Source organism: Panicum virgatum, chromosome 5K, assembly GCF_016808335.1.
Source record: "Panicum virgatum strain AP13 chromosome 5K, P.virgatum_v5, whole genome shotgun sequence".
Taxonomy (NCBI): Eukaryota; Viridiplantae; Streptophyta; class Magnoliopsida; order Poales; family Poaceae; genus Panicum; species Panicum virgatum.
The window spans coordinates 53090811-53112146 of record NC_053140.1 but is presented as its reverse complement, the minus strand read 5'-3'; the positions used below and the strand labels follow the sequence as shown (position 1 = coordinate 53112146).

General features: G+C 50.4%; 2 protein-coding genes across 2 annotated transcripts; one reads left to right on the top strand and one right to left on the bottom strand.

The window, feature by feature from the left end:
* Positions 1 to 1644: 1644 nt before the first annotated feature.
* Positions 1645 to 3366, top strand: LOC120708500 (transcription repressor OFP2-like). The gene has a single exon (XM_039993786.1). It carries the CDS (start codon positions 1851 to 1853, stop codon positions 2994 to 2996), a length of 1146 nt encoding a protein of 381 aa, XP_039849720.1. The 5' UTR covers positions 1645 to 1850; the 3' UTR covers positions 2997 to 3366.
* Positions 3367 to 18450: 15084 nt separating this feature from the next.
* LOC120708499 lies at positions 18451 to 21100 on the bottom strand. Its single transcript, XM_039993785.1, has 3 exons — positions 20430 to 21100; positions 19469 to 19793; positions 18451 to 19243 (listed from the first exon to the last, which is right to left on the bottom strand). The coding sequence occupies exons 1-3, from the start codon at positions 20951 to 20953 to the stop codon at positions 19013 to 19015; spliced, it is 1080 nt and encodes a 359-aa protein (XP_039849719.1). The 5' UTR covers positions 20954 to 21100; the 3' UTR covers positions 18451 to 19012.
* Positions 21101 to 21336: the final 236 nt, after the last annotated feature.

The window sequence follows — 21336 nt, the reverse complement described above, 5'->3', positions numbered from 1 at the left end:
AACATATGCTAGGATGGGCAGGATCAGCCGCGGTGGTGGCAAGCCAATTCAGTAGTAGGTGCGCGATGCTGCCGCGGGGCGATCACCGCAACGCCCGACAGGCCGGGTAAAATAATCGCCGGGACGCGTACGTGCTGCCCCCGCGGCGGCGACGGCCGGTCTCGGAGCTTTCCTAGGCGACGCGCCCGTGCGCGCGCGCGCGCCACGACGGGGAGCGACGAGGCGTCGGCGTCGCTGCCCGCGCCATCGCCGTGACCCCCGACCTCCGTGCGTCGCGACGGTGGGGGGAAACGCGGGTCGCTCGCTTGTAGTATATCTGTATATTATATACTGCGGAGCGCCGCATTTTTCAGACGAATATATATTCCATCCCGGAATTGCAGATACCTTGGTTTGGGGATTTGGATATGATTGCAAACTCATCGCCATGGACCGTACAGCTCCTCTCATTAACAAGAAACAGACCCCTTTGTCTTTCGGACATGTGGCTCTGGTGGATAAGATTAACGAAGCAGCCATTGCTCCTCACAACCTCACTGACACTGAACGTCCTACTTCACGCGATGTCTCAACACCGAAGATAAGCCTGTGAAAACAGATGAAGTTGAGGCGACAGCGGTGGCTCGCCCTGACGAGGGAGGCCTCAGCCACTCTTGCGCGGTAAGGCAGACACACGCTCGGTTCCCTTTTACAGCACGGACCCTGTGTCCTGAACTCCTGTCAATAGCCCAGCATCCAAAGAAGCCCCCGTGCGTTTCTTAGGTGACAAGCCAAGGAACAGAGATTGCATTGCACAGCAAGCTTTGACCGGTGCCCCTCCAAAAGCCGCGCTCCACAGGCTTGGATTTCGATCGCCAACGTGAACCGCCCACCATCTCTGGGCGGCTCTCATCGGACCAGAGCTCAACGCGTTTAGTTCCGTTTGCAAAAATTTTTGGGTGTCAAATCGATTCTTTGACCAGATGTCGGGAGAACTTTTCGGACACTAATTAAAAAACTAATTTCAGAACTCAACACTAATTAAAAAACTAATTTCAGAACTCACTTGGAAAACCGCGAGACGAATCTTTTGAGGCCTTTGACCGCATCATTAGCACATGTGGGTTACTGTAGCACGTATGGCTAATCATGCACTAATTAGGCTCAAAAGATTCGTCTCGACGTGTACATCCAAACTGTGTAATTAGTTTTGTTATTCAATTACATTTAGTGTTTCATACGTGTGTTTAAAGGGGAGGTGAAAATTTTTGGGTGAAATTTTTTGGGAACTAAACGCGCCCTCACTCCCCAAGGGCCTGGATTAACATGCCCATTTCAACGCGAGTCCCTCTCCACCGACCGATTGATAGCTGCACTCACGCTGTTGACGCGCGTAATTTTTTTTTTTTTTTGATACTGACGCGCATAATTCAATTGAAGGGGGAGTGAAGAGGAAGAAGGCAGCCATTCCTATCCAGCTACCACTAGGATCTATCCTCTACTTCCTACGCGCAGCAAGGCTCATCTCCCTCCGACCAACACTCTCTGCGACCTCCATCCCCCTATCCCTGAATTTTTTTTAAAAGGCCAGGCTTTCACATCTCGGCAGAGGAGACGAACACAGTAGTGTAAACGCGCTCCCCCCCCCCCCCCCCCCTCATCAGATTTTAAAACGAGCAACGAGCCAAACAACGCGATCCCCCCACTCTACTGCGCGCCATTTCCTTCCTGCGCTCCTCTACTCTGTTCGACCCCCTCGTCTTCCCCTGCGCCGCGCAGCGCGCCTCTGCTCCTCGTGCAGAGCAAGCTACGCGGAACAGTACACTGCATTCCTCCCATCCTCTGTAAGCAAGGCTAGAGCAGCAGAGGCCATGGGGCGGCACAAGTTCCGGCTGTCCGACATGATCCCCAACGCCTGGTTCTTCAAGCTCCGGGACATGCGCGCGCGGGGCGGCGGCGGCGGCGGCGGCGCGGCGGCCAGCCCGCGCGTGGCGGCCGCGCACGCCGCGTCGCGCCCGCTCCCGAGCACGCCGAGGCACGGCCATGGCGGCGGCGCGTGGCTCCCACACAGGGCGTCCCACTACTACACGCCGCGGGCGGGGGACATCGTCCTGGGATCGTCGCCGCTCCACCACCCCAGGGCCCCCGACACGCGCTTCCCGCCGCTGCAGCTCTCACCGCCGCGCCGGTCCTCCAGGCGGCGCCACCACCGGAGGCGCTCCGTCAAGCTGGCGGCGCCCTCCTCTGTCAGCAGCAGCAGCGGCGTCGCGTCCTCGCCGGCCTTCACCACCGGGTGCCGCTGCGGGCGCCGGCCCGACCTCGCGGCGGTCGAGGCGCCCGACACCCCGCCGTGCCGCCGGGACATGTTCGTCGGTTACAGCAGCGATGACGACGACGTCGACGAAGACCTCATCAAGAAACCGACGCTTCCCGTCCGCACCGACGACAAGCTCGGCGGCAAGGTGTTCACTTCCGCCACGGAGATCATCATCGACCTGCGGACCAAGAGGAGGCCGGGAACGACGCTCCCGCCGATCACGACCAAGCCGGCGAGGAAGGAGCCAGCTGACGGCTGCGAGCTGGAGGACAAGCACATCGACGTCCTGAAACACGCGACCCAACGAACCTCCCCTGCTCCCGAGGAGCAGAGCAAGCTCAAGCCGAGGCGATCCGTGTCGTCGGCGCGCCGCCTTAGGACGCGCGCCAACACCCCGCGCATCGCGTCGCCCAGGAAGTGCAAGCCGCCCGCGACGAGCCCGCGCTCGCCGGCGCCGGCGCGGACCACGCCGCCGCCGCCCCTGGCGGAGAGCTTCGCGGTGGTGAAGTCGTCGCGGGACCCGAGGCGGGACTTCCGGGAGTCGATGGAGGAGATGATCGCGGAGAATGGCATCCGCACCGCCGCCGATCTCGAGGACCTCCTCGCGTGCTACCTGGCCCTCAACGCCGCCGAGTACCACGACCTCATCGTCGAGGTGTTCGAGCACATCTGGGTCACTCTCACGGACGTCAAGATGTAGCAGAGCTCATGCAAAAATGCAGCGCGCTCATGGCACGGTGAATTTTATTCAACGACTCCTCCGTCGTGCCAAGAGCGGTGGCTGTAACTCGTAATTAGAATCCTGTTACTGGTCCTAAATTAGCATGCAAATATTCTCCCAATCCTGTGAAACTACGATGCTGTTCTTCCCTTTGCCTCGATGATACTGTAGCACAGTTGGTTGTGCCTAACACCTGTGCACTGTGAAGATGCTGAACCAGGTAAACAGTGACTGTAACTAGACTGGGAATCAACTCTGGTGCATGCTACTACATTAAAAAAAAACTCTGGCACATGCTACATGAGCTTCAATGGTTAGAAAAGAAATCAACTTCACACTGTTAATTTTAGAGCTGGGGCTGTGTCGTTGCCTTGTACTACTCCTGTAACATGCAGGAGGCAAGCAGCGACTCTACTGTTTCACATGTACCTGGTGGTGAAGAAGAAGAAGTGTATACCATTTTCATCAGTATTTTTGAAGAATTAAAGTTGGTTGAGCATCCCAGGCCGATGTGCTGAATGAATCAATTCGGACGCTTGACATGCAAGTAAGATCTTGTTTAGATCACACCCCATAAATCTCGTAAACACAAAAAAAGTCACATCGAATATTTCGACACATACATGTAGTATTAAATGAAGTTTATTTACTAAACTTTTTGCATGGATGGGCTGTAAATCGCGAGACGAATCTAATGAGTCTACTTAATCCATGATTTGCAACAGTGATGCTACAGTAACCATCTCGCTAATTATTGATTAATCATGGATTAATTAGCATCATTAGATTCGTCTCGCGATTTACAAACCATCTGTGCAAAAAAAATTTGTAAATAGACTTCATTTAGTACTTTAAATTAGCAAGATTCCAACGCAAAAAAATTTGCGCCGAAACTAAACACGGCCTAATTCTATGTCTTTGCCTGTTGTTTCTTGAATGCATCGGAGTGGTTTCTTCTCCTCTGTATTGTTGGGGAGGAACTGTATAGAACAGTACTAGCAGTGTAGACGTGTAGTATTGATGCAATAAATGGCATGTCTTCCCTGTGTTATGTAGTACTCGAGTTCAGACGTTTTTGGATCAATCCCGTAGTGGTATCCAATGGATGCTACCCATCCACTCCGGTCCAGTGTCTTAGCTGCTGTATTCGACTTATGTGTTGACAGATGTTGTACATGGATTTATATGCTTTATCAGACACAGAGTACTAAAAAAACAAGGATACTAAAATTTTCCTGCCATTGCACAGCCCAAAATAATCTCAAAACTTTTTTTTTAAACTTGCAGTTCAGGGAAAAAAGAACAGAAACACTCCTATATGATTACTTCAGTTCATTTTTTTGTGATAAAAAAGAATATGTGCAAAATACTTAATCTCCATAGGGAAACTTTGCTTCCTCAAAGCGCTGGACAAGTCAATTAGTATGATTTTCATTGTAATAATAAGGTGGAAACCAGTTTGATACTCTGATCAAGTTCTTCTATTTCTTTTGTCCTTTTTGTTTCTGAATTTTTAGGATTTAGGACCAATCCGTTTTCAGTTCTGGACTACTACCGATACAGTTGTAAATTCCTTGTACTTACCTCTAAGGCCGTGTTTAGTTACAAAAATTAAAATTCCAATTTTTTTTCCGGCGCCTGCATGGAGACTTAAATCTAGACGAAATAAAAAACGCATTGCGACTGCTGTCTGTAAATGGCGAGACGAATCTAATGAACCTAATTAGACTGTAATTAGAGGCTAAATTGCTACAGTAATGATACAGTAAATAACATCTAATGACAGATTAATTAGGCTCATTAGATTCGTCTCGCAATTTACAGACGAGTTCTGTAATTATTTTTTTGATTAGTCTATATTTAATACTTCAAATATAAAAAAATGTCTTTTCAAAAACTTTACCACGCGCAACTAAACACGGCTTAAGACTGGTTGAGTCTGTTCCTCCTTTCGATAAGAGCTTTTTGGAGCAGCTTGCATATTTTTGGTGCTTGCTCTTGAATGCTTGTTACACCTAGGGATCTCCTTGAGCCTCGCAGTTGTAGGCTGCAGAACTAGCTAGGGGACAACGGCGACACCGGTTGCAGAAAAAAAGCCTAGCTGGTAGTATAAAACTCCGAGCAATGCTACTGCTGCGTCGAGCCTTCTACTTCGACATCTCTACTGAAGCGAGGGACTGACAGTATCGTAGTCTGGAGAGTGGAGATTCCATCCCCAGCAACGAGAAGCGTTTGTGTGCGCAGATCACAAGGAAATAGTACTCAGTTCCGACTTCCGAGAAGTTTGAGATACTTGTAGGTAGCCCCGGTCTTGATCAAACAAAACCGGTATAGTATACGAACTATTGGAGGGTTCGATGGGTACATTTTGAGCAACGGAGTATGCTCCATAGATAAATTTTCCGCCCTGAAAAGAAGTAGTACTTTATAAGCATTTTTAGATTTGGTCAAAGTTGAGTTATTTAATTTTGATCATCAATATTCTTATAAATAAATTATTTTAAATGAAAACATTTATATATTATGATAACTAGTAAGGTGGCCCCCGCTAATAGCGCGGGTATATCTAGGTTTTTCATTTTACATATTTTTATCGCAAACGGTAAAAGGAGATAATTAGTCGCGTGGAAAGGGTTAATCAGATCTAATCAGAATGAGTAACCACGCCATCCAAAACTGAATCCTCATTGTTCCTAGCGCTTCCTCGGTGCTTGAACATCATATGCGACGATGTTTCTCAGTGCCTCTTTGAATTAATATGTATTGATTTAGACCGTTGGGTAGGTCCGTAAGAACCAAGTGTAGATTTTTATGTTTTGTTTCTATATTTGTCTGAACTAATATAGATGGTTCGATATTTTAAAATCTAATAGTTGAGATTTTTTTTCTTTTTATATTTAATATGATTTAATGTAGATTGTTATATATTTATAAAATCTTATTGTGTTTATTTTTTCTTTTATATTTGATATGATTTGGTATAAACCGTTAGATCATGATGCTGTTGGCTGGCGAGGGTACCAGCTTGCCTCTGAACGCCGACGGCCTTCATGTTGTGATAGGAGCGTGCGACGTATTTGATTATATATTTATATATTTTAATATAGATGGTTATATATTTTTAAAATCCAGCAGTTAAGATCTTCTGAATTTTTTATATTTAATATAAACCGCTATATGTTCATAAAATCTTATAGTTTTTGTTTTTTTATTTTATATTTGATATAATTTAATTTAGACTGTTAGAGCAATTGTGCTTTTTTAAAATCCAGCAGTTAAGATCTTCTGAATTTTTTATATTTAATATAAACCGCTATATGTTCATAAAATCTTATAGTGTTTGTTTTTTATTTTATATTTGATATAATTTAATTTAGACTGTTAGAGCAATTGTGCTTTTGTCTTAGGCGAGGGTGCTAAGCTGCCTCTTAACACTGATGCTTACCGTGCTGTTATGGTAGCGTGCAACGTATTGGGCGAGACGAACATGGTGGCCTCGCGTTCAAGCTGTTGGTCTTGTAATGGTACCCTTTTAACACCTACGTAGAGATATACGCCATTGTTTGCGACGCGTTGGGATTGGCTGGCAGAGTCCTGGATGCTCTGCGGTGCATGTGCTATGCCTGATGGAAGCAGACGGGCTCTCGCCCAACTCTGCGATCTACAAATCTATTATATTATCTATATGATTTAATATAGATGGATTTAATATGAGCCGTTAAATATTTATAAAATCCAAGGGTGAAGGAGGGCTTTTATTATTTTAGTTTAACGTGGCAATATGATTTAATATAAATATAAATTGTTGGATGTTCATAAAATCCAACGGTGAAATGCTTTTCTTTTTTACAAATCACAAACCTCAAAGTAAGACTAAGAATGCCTGAACCTCAATCAAAATATATGTGCATGTGTGAATTCCCGCTTATCTAATTTGTGAGATTTTGAATGCCTCGCCATCGTTGGTATATTCTATTATTATTTATTTGAAAAGGGTATATGTTTTGCATTGGTACTATCGTGGTATATTCTATTATCATTTATTTGAAAAGGGTATTTTTAAAACTATCAAAATAGTAGTCTCGTCCCTTTGGCTGTGAGCCTGTGACATATCCAATCCGTGTGGGACTTTGATTTTGATCCATAGTCTGTTTTGTGCACGCTTTCTCATCTCTCTTTTTTGTCTCAAATATTGTAGAGTCCGGATGCATCGAGGATAAGTATGAAGAAAAAGGACCTTGTATCTTAACCGTTAGATGCTCATAATATCCAACGGTATAGGGCTTTTTCTTTTCCCGTTTAATGTGGCAATATGATTTAATATAGACCGTTGGATGTTCATAAAATCCAACGGTGGAGAGCTTTTCTTTTTTAGATTAACGTGGTAATTTCTAGATCCTCTCGGCGAACGTGGTGGCTTCTTTTAACATTCAAATATTTATATAATAGATTGCTTTCATAACGAATCTAGTAATGTCATCTTTATTTTATAGAGCTTTATAAATTATTTACTATTCATAGTCAATGTTGAATAAATTATGGGACGGAGGTAGTAGTAGGCTTTGTATCTGTATGGAAGTATGGAACTCCTATCTGTATTAATGAAACACTGACAGCTTAAAATGGCAGATTTCTCCATGAGCCACACAAACTATTAGTGAACAATGACAGTTTTAATTTAGAATGACAAAAACATCTATTGTTTTTGCTGCATAAAAATTAGTCACAATCATATTCTCAAATCTAGCAGCTCCATTAGGCAGGCCATCCGCCAATTCGGTTAATAAGCGATCAAACTTGAGCTCAGTGGGCCCAGATAGTGGTGCCCACATCTCCGGGGCCCAAGGACAAGAGGATCATCAGATAGATCATCCTATGTGTTCTTCTTCTCCTCCTCCTTCCTCCATCCACAAGAACATGGGATACCCCCTTAAATGGTTCTTTTTTTGAAAGATCCCCTTAAATGGTTCTAGATGCTGTAGCAGCATTACGCCATTTGTCCCAGCGTGCAGTGTATGGCCCCGTCTGCATGCCATGCATAACAAACAATACGGCATGATTGGAAGCAACCACAGCCGGTTCACGTCACGGAACTATGAGAGCAGCCGTTGAATCCGCAGCATGCGCCTGACGCGACGGAGAGACTGTTCTCATGTCCAAGTGACCCAAGGTTTTCTTTGCAGATCAGGTGAACCGTGAACCTAACTAGTGTAAAAGTTGCCAAGAACTGACTGAACGATCCAGCTGAATTCAGTCGAAAGTTTAGATGGCTTCGGAAGAAGAAAAAATCACTCCTTCCGAGTTCCGACAGCTAGCAGAAACATTTATGTGCCCTTTTCTGTGTTCCGAATAAGGTCTTCGGCTCACGAATACCCGCCAACAGTGTTCAACAAGCGATGAACCACGTGAAACCACACGCAATGCGTACGGTACGGCGTCCCCAACTTGCACCCGTGTCTTCAGTACCGTGGTACGCGAGTCAACATGTATGCCACCAAGAGGTTGGTGCTGGTAACACCTCATGTGTTAATTACTTGTCATTAAAACTAATTATGGTCATTAGCGCCACAAACCATTAGAGGGAAACTTTTTAACAAATTCTGCCCAGTTCAGCCCGGACCGGTCTGACTGATATGGGCGACCGGTCTGATCGGTCTAAACTGAGTTGGCGGTTTTGAGCCCCACAGCATTTAAATCACTCTCCTCTCTCTCCCAACGACTCATTCATCCTCCCTAGTGCCCAGCCCGTCTCTCTCCCGAGCTCCCTCCTCCCTCAAACCCTCACCTCCAAATCCCTCTTCTCCTTTGGATTCCAAGGGCGGGGAGAGCTTCAAATCGGTGGAGGATCAACTTCCCCATGTTCTCCTCCATGGGGTGACGCGGGATCGCAAGTTCTTCGTGGGGGAGGAGCCATTCAAGGTAAATAGGTTAGGGTTGGATCGATTTCTTGTTCTAGAAGGTTTTGAGTGGTTTCCTTTGGTCGAAAGCATCCACGTGAACCCCTGAACTAGATCCTAGAAGGTATTTGGAGTTGGTGGGCGATTTTCGCCGCGCCAAGGTTTCTAGATTCTGGCCTGGGTAGGACCGGTCTGACCGGTATCACGGTAGGCTAAGGGGGACCGGTCTGACCGGTATAGCTGGGCTGAGCAGGGGTAGATAGGTGGTTGTTGACACAGTTAGTTGGAAATTTAATTGGGTATTGATTACTTGAAATTTTTATAAATCGTGCATGCATTTCTCATATCATATGCATATGCATACGTGTAGCAGCCGCGGCGGAGGAGGTCGTATACGAGGTGGTTGCGGAGCCACAGGGGCCCCAGATGCAAGCCCCGTAGCAGGAGGGTCGCGAGGAGTCGGCCCAAGGCCCATCTCACCCTAGTACTGAGCAGCAGACGCAAGACAAGCCCCGTGAGGCGTCCCCTCATAAGAGAGAACTTAAATGTGATACAAACATCAGTCCCAGGAGGCTGATGCCACATTTATTACCTTAGATGGTTCATTACCGTACAAACCTCCGAGGAGGACACTCGATACATATGATAATAACAAGTAACCAAGCTACGACATAACACCAGAGCGCAACCCACATGGGATCTAGCTCGGGCTCAGAGTACTGCGTCAGCGAAAACATCTCGAACAGGGCCAGTTCCACAGGAAAGGTTGGGTGTAGGACGATAACCCTACTCGGCGTCGTCTGGTACGAAGTCTGGGTCTTCTTCTGTAAAAAGTAAGAATGGGGTGAGTACAAACGTACTCAGCAAGTCCAACCACACCCACGGACGGGGTTATATCAGAATAACATGCTCAGGTAAAGCAAGGATAAGGTTACGATTTAATTTGCAAAAAGCTCAATTTTATGCAGGGGTTCATTTAGCAGAAAACATTTCTGAAACCAGTTTTTGTATTGAAAATCACAGAGTTTAGGTTTTAAACTGCTACCGGACTCCCCGTCCGTCGTAGCACACGGCACCACTGCCGGACACAAATCCAAAACAACTCACGCTAGCCAAACCCGAAGAAACACTAGTTATGTGACCACACCGTAACTCGCCCAATACCGTGGGCACGGCTATTCGAATAGCTTTTGACTCTGCAGAGGTGTGCAACTTTACCCACAAGCGGGTACTACAACACGAGCTCCGTAGTGTCGGTGTAGATCCCAACATAGCCATTACCCACCTTAGCTAGACCTGATTCGCCATCACGGGATTCACCAAGGGGTCTTCGACCTAACTTTGAGGTATAACCGGGGTATAAGTCACACTGAGCCTATCCCTTCTCCTTGGTCACCCGTTGCTCTCAGCCCTCCTGATGGCTATCACATCAACTAGTGGGGTTTATGCTAAGCCGTTGCCCATTCAACGGTCGAGTGGTTTGCATGATAGTGGAGTTAGGTGAGATGACACACCAACTCGGTCCTTAGTTGTGACAAGATGGATATCTCCCTCCTTGCCCTGCCACACAGGCACGAGCACACCAAATGGCAAATCCCGCGGAAATGCCATCCACCCTGTCTAAACTCACTTTTCAAAAACACCACTTTTATCCCTTCCCACATACTCACGCATTTTCTTTTATAAAACAAATAGCATTATGTGTAGAGTCCTAAGCGTTCTAATAGCGATTAACGTCCAAGCAAAATCAGACATTAATCTAGGTGGTCAAGGAATGGTTATAACAAAACAAGGGGTGGCTATCCAACCGTGTTTCCATGGAGGAAAAACATATGCAATTTTATAAAGCAGGCCAATAGGTTATGTTTATAAAAACTAGGACCGAAACATGCATCAAAGGGCGGGATTGAACTTGCCGTCTTCGAAGCCTTCGGGGAGGTCCTGGTCGAAGCACTGTCCTTCAGGCTCGGGGTCGCGGATCTGGTCCTCGTTCACGGGCTCACAGGACTGCTCGTCAACGGGCTCTCCTTCGTTCACACCGTGGTCTATGTCACGCACAAACAAACACACAATCAATAAAAGTTTATCGTTGAGCTCGAATCGAAAGTAATTAAGAGATGGAGTTTGGAGTAATATTTTGGGGCGGTTTCCTAATGGCATGGACAACATTATGTCACGAGGGGCGTGGTAAAATTTCGGGTCGACCGGAGTTGTTTTGGCGCATGAAATGATAGGTCATACACAGGTTCAGGGGTTAAATAAGGGTTCATGGACTTGTTTGTAATTATATTTGAGGAGGCAGGGGCTTAGTTTGTATTTTAGAATTTATCTGTGTTAATATGGAAAAGGTCAGGGGTTTATTTATTATTGGGTTTATAAGTTGGAGGGCTTATTTGTAAAATAAGAAAATAGGATGGGCTTCTTAGGAAAAAGGTTAAAAGGGTGGGGGTTACTTTCACAAAAACAGGGAAGGCTAGGTGGTTTTGGGCATAACTGCCCTGTCCTCTCCCTCCCCTCGCGCTGGGAAACAGGGGAGGGGCGGTGCCCGCCGGCGACGGTCGATTTCGGCGGCTCTGGGGTGAGGGAAAAGAGAGAGGGAGGAGGGAGGGTTCGATTCCCGGCCGTGGCTCGGCCAGAGGCGGCCCGAGGTGGCCTAGCCACGACAGCCGGCGGCAGCGGGCGGCGGTGGCGCTGGGTCGGCGGCTCAGAGGCGTGGTGGCGGTCATGGAGGTGGGGAGGAGCACCGGGGAGTCGATTACCCCGCTCACCTTGGGCAGGGGTGACGCGCAGAGGCAGGGCGACGGGAGAGGGCGGCGGCGACAATGGCGGGTGGTGGTGCTAGGAGACAATGGGCGGTGGCGGCCGGGGATGCGGGGTTCAGGGGCGATGCCGAGCCCCTTTTATAGTGGGAGTATGGCGGTGGAGGTGGGAGCAGGGCGGTGGCGGGCGTGGGGTAGGCGGCGTTGTGCCAAGGTCGCCGGCGTCGTGCGTGCACAGGGCAACGGCGCGTGCGGCGAGGCCGGGCTGTGCGGGCGTCAACGGCGAGCGGTGGCGAGGCGAGTGCTGGCGATGCGACGCCTCGGGTAGGCGGCGCTGTGCGGCGTCAACGGCGGAAGTGGGCAGGGTCGGGGCAGTGGCGAGCGGGGCCGGGCGGCCGGCGAGCGGCGTGGCCACGCGTGTGCGTGTGCGTGTGCGCTGAGGTGGCGAGTGGCACAGGGAGGTGGTGCTGGCGCGGGCCGGCGCGCGGCGCGAGCACGCGGTGCGCGTGCGCGCGTGTCGCGGCTTGGCGCGGCGCGGGCGTGCGGGCAGGCGGCGGTGCAGAGCGCCAGCGGCGGCTTGGCGCGGCGGGTGCGCGCGAGCGAGGCCGCGGCGTGGCGTGGGCGCGTGAGGCGGGTCACGGCAAGGGGAGACGGTGGCGCGCGGGGCAGGCAGGGCTGAGCCGCGGTCGGGAACAGGGAGCGGCCGGGGTGGCGCTCGGAAGCTAGAAGGGAGAGAGAGAAGGAAGGAGAGAGGAAAAGAAAAGAAGAAAAGAAAATGGAAAAAGAAAAAGAAAAAGGGGGGAGAGAGAAAAAGGAGAGGGAGGTGGGGGATTCACGCTGCGATCGTGGCGCCCGGTCGGCCACGCGCGGTGTCGGGCCCGCGCGCTCGGTCGGGCGCGTTGCGTGGGTCGAGGGTGAACAGGGTGGTGGATACGGGTGTCGGGGTCGGGTCTTTCGAGGATCGGGAGATCGGGCGGGAAGTTCCGGAATGAACCGAGCTCAATGATGAAAATTATGATTAACACGTGTTTTATTTTGGTGCATTTTGGGATGTTACACACCCGGTGCATGTCCTATTATTTTAAATTATGATTCACTATGTATATATTTTATCTATTACTTGTGGATTACGTATTAGGAATTGATTGGAACCCTAGCTGCATGATCCCTAGGTTTCCTTGAGTTTTTACTAGTATGTCTAGGTCGATAGCGGTGCCAGGCTAAATAAGTCCGGTAGAAGTCGGGTGACTTCGTGTCACTCGTGAGACACAGGAAACTTTAGAAGCCGAGTAATTGCCGATTACTCGCGAGATACATTATTATCTTTATACTTCAGTATTTGACTAATGGATTGAAATGGATATGGAGATGTGAGACCGGGCGGGGATGATGGTATTAGGTTTGACAGCAGGACAGGGTTCCTGGGTGTCTTAGCCCCGTCCGTGTCGATTAAGGACCGGTCGTTGTGGCAGTGCTGATTGGGGATAGAATTGTACTAACCGTATGCCAGGAGTAGGAGGTAGTCGAAACCGGTGAGCCTAGTACTGCTTTGTTTCGAAAGTACAGGACTTCAACTCACCTCCTGGGGTAGTCGAGTAGTCGCGGAGAAATGGGGATGCATGTTTACTTTTGGTGGTCTCACGTTGAGCTCGGCTGACCATTTGATGGTGGGGCGGTCATGTAGTTCGAGGTGGGGAGGGGAATGGTTGGTGTGTGTGGTCCGACGGGGCCTATACGTGCCGTGTTGGTTAGGTCCACCTTGCAAGGTTACAACGGATCGATTCGCCGTGTCTCGCGGATATGAGGGCCTTGATCTCTTTGCCATCTCGTAGCGAATGAGTTAGGATATTAGAGATATAAAAATAGATACTATTCTGAATCTTAATTGGATGCTCCAACATGCGTGTGTAGATAGGCAAACATTAGTGAGAGTCTATCTATATAAAATATGCGGCTAAAACATTGAAAGTAAGGATACACCTCTAGTAGACCTGGGCAAACGTCGGGTCGGGTCGGGTTCGGGTCGGGTCAAGGCTCGCATAGGACGGCCCGCGCCCGACCCGTACCTATCACCGGGTCGGGTCGGGTTGGCCCGTGCACCCTGCGCGGGCGTGTCGGGTCGGGTTTTTTTCGGATTGGGTCGGGTTTTTTGGCCTTTGGGTCGGGTTTTTCGGGTTGGGTCGGGTTTTGGGTCAAAAATCACGGCCCGTGCTCGGCCCGTTGATTGTTGCGGGTCAAAAAATACGGCCCGCGCCCACCCGCCACGTAGCTCGGGTCGGGTCGGGTCGGGTTTTTTTCGGGCGGGTTGGGTCGGGTTGTTCGGGTCGGGTGACCCATGCCCAGGTCTAACCTCTAGTTGCTATTTCTGCAAAACAAACCACCAGCCAAATGCCGTGCATGTCTAGGTAGGTGGGCTAAGTTATACCCACTGGTCGGGTAAGCCTTGCTGAGTATTAGTATACTCAGGGTTTGTTGCCACAATTATTATTTCAAGGCACCCGGACGTCGACTTCTGCCCCTGCTGTGTCAAGTTCATCCGCCGGTATGCAGAGGGGTGGGAGGTGGTGGAGCGAGACCCTTAGGTTAGGGGATTGTCGGGTTGTACACTCGAGGGCAGAGTGTTCAGCCTCTCTATTTTGCGCAGACCGGTCTGACCGGCCCGTGGGACCGGTCTGACTAGTGGGGGCGGCAGAATGGTGCCGACCGGTCCGACCGGTCGAGAAGGATCAGAACTGGTGATAGTTAGAATAGATGTAGAACCTTTTGATTTCGAACTTCAGACCATCTATTGTAAAGTTTTGTAAATTAATTGCATATATTTGAACTCGGTTTGTAAAACTTATTGTTTCGTTTTCATTGAGTTTATATTTTTAAGTAATATGCCGTGCTTGTACCATCTGCGCCCACCTTCGCGTGGGACTACCTGTGATGTTTCGATCGGGCCGTGGGTTGAGAAAGAATCGCCAAATTAAGCCATTAAGCTATGTAATCAAATGACGGCCATTACGCTTAATTAGAGATTTAATTTGACGGTTCCGTCACAGATGGTATCAGAGCCGAAACGCAACGGGGGTGGTACGAGCATGACTAATTTTCAGATATTACAAATTAAAAAATGGACTTCTGACGTAGGATGAAAATAGTTTAGTAGTATGGGTGGGATTACTCGAAATAGACCTATATAGTTCTTACTAGAATCGTACTTACATGTTAGTTTTGGGTGAGAGAGAAATGTAAGACGCTCATGCATCATGGCATTTAAATTTTCGGTTGCATTTGAGAGTTTGGCATAGGAGTTCATTCATTATATCATACATCTCGGCATTATGATTTCCAAAATTTCAGTTAATGTTTTGGTTCAAGGGGGTTGGTACACAGTTAGGACTTACAAGTTTATTTCCGTTGGGGACCGGTCTGACCGGTCTTGTCCACCGGTCCGACCGGTTGCTCTACGTCGAGCCGGTCATAGTACCATGCAGCCCATGCGGACCGGTCAGACCGGTCGGTTGCACCGGTCTGACCGGTCGAGCACAGACAGAGACCCTCACATTGTGTTTAAATAAGTTATTTTCTGCATTTTCTTCCATGATTCGGATATTAGTTGCTGTCACTATTATTTTTATGTAATCAGAAAAGTGTAACTAATCCAATCATGGTTGAATGCAGAATGGGAGAACCACCAAACCCTCCTGAATTGGCTCAGGCCTTTGCGGCCATGCTCACTGGGCGCAATGAGCAGACGGCACTCCTCCGTGAGCTTGTAGCGCAGGGCAGAGCGCCGCGGCCTGAACATCACCACCAGCCACCTGCTCCTGGATATCCAGAGTTTTTAGCCACTCAGCCACCGCTCTTCCATAAGGCGGATGAACCACTAGAAGCGGACAGCTGGCTTCGGACCATTGAGTCCAAATTTACCCTGCACCCGTACAATGATGGGGATAAAGCAGGATTGGCAGCCCAGCAGCTGAGGGGTCCCGCGCGCACATGGTGGGAGAATCATGTGGCAATGTTCCCCACGGACACCCGGTTCACTTGGGTACAGTTCAAGGAAGCCTTCAGGGCACATCACATTCCAGCGGGGGTGATTAGAAGAAAGCTCACTGAGTTCTTGGCCCTAAAGCAGGGCAATAACAGTGTACTACAGTACTCCAAACCTTCGACACTTTGTCACAGTATGCAGGGTACCATGTAGACACTCATGATAAGAAGCAGGCGTGTTTCCGGCAGGTGCTTAGCAGCAAGCTCCAGGATCGCCTGGCCATGATCAAATTTAACACCTTCAGTGAGCTAATCAACGGGGCTATCATTCAGAGGACGCTCATTCTAGCTCACAAGGTTGTTACTGTTGGACGAAGCTTCGGCTGGGGCCACAAGTGGCAGGCTCCTATGTCCGAAGCCAATCAACGGTGATGGGCACGCCGCAGCCTGTCCCCCGTATTTACGGCTCCGCCACTGTGGACACTGTTGCCGTGTGACCACTTGTCGCACAAAAAACTGTCGAGTGCTCATGGTATTTGCTGAAATTTGCTGGTTCCTCGCAACGATTTTATTGATGGTTCGAATAAGCTCATGCCAGCCAACTGCCGGAAAGGTTCAGACATGCCAAATTATTGCCAATCCAATGTCGACTACTACAGCGTTCAAGGAGCAGCTTCTGAACATGAAGCCTGACAAAAGGCCCTGCAGCTACACAAATCGTGCATTTACTTCGGTTTCTTTGGAGGCCTGTAATCGCGCAGCGCCGCTCAGCGATTAGTCAGTGAGGGGCCTTAACTTCGAGACATCACATCCAGGAGCAGGAATCGGCAGGAGGCAGCAAGGCAAACTTTGGAGGCGATTACCTGTAGCAAAGCTTACCTTTACTGCAGATGAAAGGGTGAATGGACGGCTCAAAGAGCAGTCCTGTCCAGGTGACTTGTTCATACCTCAAGAATCCAACACTGCAAGTGTCGGGTAGACTGTGGCCCTGTATGTGGTTACTGTTCCTACAGAAGCAATTTGCTGTGTTTAGATTCGTAAAATAGTGGTAAAAAAAGTCACATCATTGTAGTACTTTTCGTTTGTTTGTGATAATTATTGTCCTACCATGACCTAATTAGGCTCAAAAAATTCGTCTCGTCGTATACATCAAAACTATATAATTAGTTTTTTTATTTATCTACATTTAATGCTCCATACATGAGATAAAAGATTTGATGTGATAGGTAAATAGTGAAATTTGAAGAGAGAAATTTTTGAACTAAACCCAACCAATGGTGCAGTAAGAGAGGAGTGGGAGAAGTTCCAGTGAACGCCACAGGAGCATGGCCGCATTGTGCTGCGCTCTCGATCTGCATCAGTCTGACCAGGAGGCAGAGCTCGCCCTGGATACCAGATTGACAGAGACAGTCGGCTTTTACTCGGCAGCCATCAGTCACCACACGGCCTGGCCACATCGGTGTAAAAGACCTCTGTGAATTTACCTTGTCCCTTGCTTCGACACGGTGTTATAGAGAACAGCCGAGGATTAACAAAATAATAACAAGGACGTCACAAAAAGGAAAGGCAGGATGTGAGACAGCAGGCAAAGAAACAAAAGGGTCCGAAGGAGCAAAGATGGCGCCAATGATTGCAATGATTAGCGAGAGGCAACACACAAACAAACAAACAGGATGCCAGGATGGTGGGGGTTGAGAGATTGGCATCAGCCATCAGGAGAGGCCGGCCCCGTGGGGCTCTCGCGCGGAAGGTTTCGCCTTGGCTCCGTGCAGATCGTTCAAGAGATCGCCCGCATTGATGAGGGCCGGCCCCAGATCCGCGTTACCGGACACGGAGACGAACACGGCGACGAGGGCGCGAGGACGGGTTGGTCGCACGTCCTTCTTCCACCTTGAGGAGGTACACGCGCCCCGCGCCGACGCCCGGAGCCGAGCACGTGAGGAAGGGCTGGCTCGCAAGACACGCGGCGGAGGCGCTGCCGCCGCTCCACCGCCGGGTCCGGCGGAACAGACCGCGGCGATCCGCCCGGGCAACGCACAGCGGCAGCCACGGCTCCGGCGACCCGGCTGCAGGATCCACCCGCGCAGCTGGTGCGGGCGGCGGGGCCCCCACCTGCCCGGCGTCGCACGGATGGATGCTCTCGGCGAGACGGGCAGGGACCTGCCCGTCTCGCACCCACGCTCGCGTCGTGGTCCCGTGGCCGTGGCGGGCACCTGCGCGAGAGGGACCGGGCACCGGAGGAGGCTACGGGCGTTTGTTTGCAGCTGGAGGTGTGGGGGGGAGACCTGCAGGTGGGCGTTCAATTCGCATGGACCCCCGTTCCGTTCCGTCACGGGGCCACCGGCCGTGACACCCCGTTTCAGCGCTTGTACCCTTGCGGCAACACCGGCACCGTCTTTCCGGGTGATTAGTCAGGATCAGGACCGGACGTGCCGTTTTGTTGCTACTACTACCGGAAGAGCGCAAGCAAATCCAAGGATGGTAGCGGCACGCTGTACTGGCACAACGACGTGACAAGGCAAGCAGGCAGTGCGCCGCTTGACTGCGTGAACGGTGAGGTGCCAAAACAGGTTATCACCAAGAGTTCACGGTAACAAAACAGGATCTCACAAAACAGTGTCAGTGCTGTTCTGCTGTTTGCACCGCTTGGTCAGCAGTGGGGAAATTGTCACTTGCTGGACCGGGAACAGGGGCAGACTATAGGAAAAATAAATCTATGGAAGACTACAGTCTAGTCTAGCATGGTCATCTCAGATGATGACAGGACAAAGGCAACGAAATATTACGGGGAGAGCAAAATGTAGTGTAAATGCATCCTTCTTTATTCATTAAAAAAATTACAAGCTTTCTTTCAGGTGCACCCAAGACCCAACACAGCTAATGGCTTTTACAAAATTACATTACAAATTTGCAAGGCAACACGTCCCCAGATACAGGCCGCAGCCCACAACAGCAAACCCATATTCTACTGCATACATAGTTCAGTACAAAAGAGAACCACCCACCAAACTCTTCTCCAAACGTAACACCTCCATAGCAACATGCACCACTTCAATCCAATCGCAACGGCAACATCCTCAATCGGAAAAACAACTAATCCCCTAGCATTCCCTTCAAATGGGAAGAGCTAAAGACAGTGTCTAAAATTTTTATTGTGTGTATTTTATTCCTCAAGAAAAAAAAGGAATAAGAATCAGCCAAAACACTCAAACCACCTGTGATCACCGCAACCCATGCGGTGTTTCCACAATCTCCACAATCAACCAGTGGAGAAGGGCAGGCAGTTAGGGCCAAGAAAGCTGTTCTGCAAAAATTAGCTTATCTCGGGCATTTGCATTTTGCAACGGACTCCCGGATGCACTCAGCGCCAGAAGAGGTAGAACAAAAACAGCAGGATCAGAGCAACCAGTATCTGGTCCCTAAAGGAGACGATCGTCGGACGGTCAATGCACCTGGCCCGCCGGCCGACCTCAGAAAGATGCAGGTCGTCTGGAGAGTACACGAGTTCCAGGGAGACGAAGGGGCCTGGTTCATCGGTTATCTCAAACAGTACCTCGCCAACAGCGGTCTTGAGCTGCCCATTGGACCATTCCTGTGTTCAGAGCAAACACTGTCAATGTTTCAGACTTGGAACAGGACTCCGGCGTGCGCATCTGCGCATACATGGGCCGCCGAACCGAGTTGCAGAGAAAACCACTGACCATATTTCACAGATCACAAAAGAAGGTTAAGGCATCTTTTACGCGGTAATCTGATCAATCTTGGCAGTTTTCAGAATGGACAGGAAGGAGTGATGGATATGGCAATAGCATGATACCTGAATCTGCTTGCCGATTGCGACGAGCATAGAGCCTGCAGGCAAACTGAAAACGGTCGAGCCGCCCTGGTTTCGGAGGCAAATCTGTCGATCGCCTCCAGAGAGGTGGATGCTCAAAGCGTGCGAGTTACGAGGATCAGTGCTGCTAAACTCGTTCCAACTTGTGTTCGATTTGCTACTGTTGTACAGTGTCAGGCACAGGATTGACTCTGCTTCTCTGGACAGAGCAGCAGAGTCTTTAGGAGTCTCGACAATATCAGATAGAAGCCTGATCGATTTTTTCGCAACGCTCTCCATTTTTGACGCGACAGTGTCCATCTTCTCCCTAGCAACAGTACAAAACGAAAGCTCATGTGAGTATGGTATGGGCCGCTGTGTTTCAGTACGATTTGGGTCGTATGCGCCTATATGGGCCTTGCCCACTCCTTGCATAGTTGGGCCTTTTCTCAAACATATGTAGGAAGTAGGAACTGGTTCGTCTACCTTATTCTCTGTTGCTTGCAGTTCTTAGTGCTTACAGATTGGGTAACCGGGCGATATCAATTGCGACAATAAAAATGACGATCATGCAAGCCACCAAGACATGAAAATGCCTCAACAGGTTAGCGGCGCTAGGTAATTGCCTCATTGGTGGCCTCCCTGGTCGATCATCTAAAACAATCGCTAGTGCTACTCAATAGTGATCTGATCTCACATTCTTGCTGCAGTTTAATGTAGCCTGCTTCTGATGGACTCAGATGATGTTTTTTTGACGGGAAATTCAGATATAGTAGGACGAGTCCTGATGGAGACGGTCGAATTTGGTTTTGAACTGAGCATTTTTCTGACGAAACTTGGCTTCTGAAACTCTCTCCAAACCTGCACCTAGCTACCTATTCTACAGGGTAGGTTCGTACTAGTTGCCAGGGTGACAAGGAAAGGGACAAAACATGGCGGGTTTAAATTGGCAGCACGCAAGTACCTGAACACCCGATACGTGGAGCCGGGCAAGGCCGCGCCCAGCGCGCGATCCTCGTCGGGGCTCACCGGCCGGAACCAGCAGAACTCCTCCCCGCCTGCCACCGGACCCCTCCTCCGGAACCACCTGCCCAGCTGCTCGCGCTTCGCCTCATCATCCGCCGCCGCGAACACCGCCCCCGACGCCTCCACGGCCTCCCGCACCTCGCGGGCGTCGACCGCGCCGGCCACGGAGAACGCGCCGGACTCCGCTGCGGCTAGCAGCGCCGAGCCCGCGTCGCCCGAGACGAGGGCCCGCGAGGAGACCTCGCGCGGCGCCGGCGGCGGGGGCGCGGGCGGGAAGCTGAAGCGCTTCCGGGGCGGGGGCGGCGCGAGGTCGGGCACGCGGAGGGAGGCCTCGAGGAACTCGGCGAGGACGCGCTCGTCGGCAGCGGCGGAGCGCGCGCCGCGCGCCGTGCGGATCGGGGTCGGCGGCGGGCCGCGGGTGCGGATGCGGGGGCGCCGCGGGGCCCTGGACGTCGCCGTCATGCCGCGCCGGCGAAGGCGAGGGGCTGGTTGGGTGGGTCGGTTGGGAGACCTTGGGGCCGGGCGGGTGGGCGGCGATCGTGCTGCGCTGCTAGCTGGGTTGGTGGCGTGCCAGTTTCCCAGTCGCCAGCCACCTTTGCTGCGGTGGAGGGTGGGCTGGCATCCGTGGTTCGGTGGTTGCGTGGGTTTGAAGGAAGAAGAAACAGCGGGGCCGGGAAGGGGTCGTGCGATGCCGGTGGGCCGTCGGATCAGTAGTGCGGACGGCTCGATCGGCGGCTGCCGGCAGGGAGCGATTCGATCGCGCGTGGAGGCAGAGGCGGTGGGGGCGAAGTGGAGGCACGTCCCTGCGGCGCGACGACTCTCCCCTCGCGACGGCCGCCGATCGA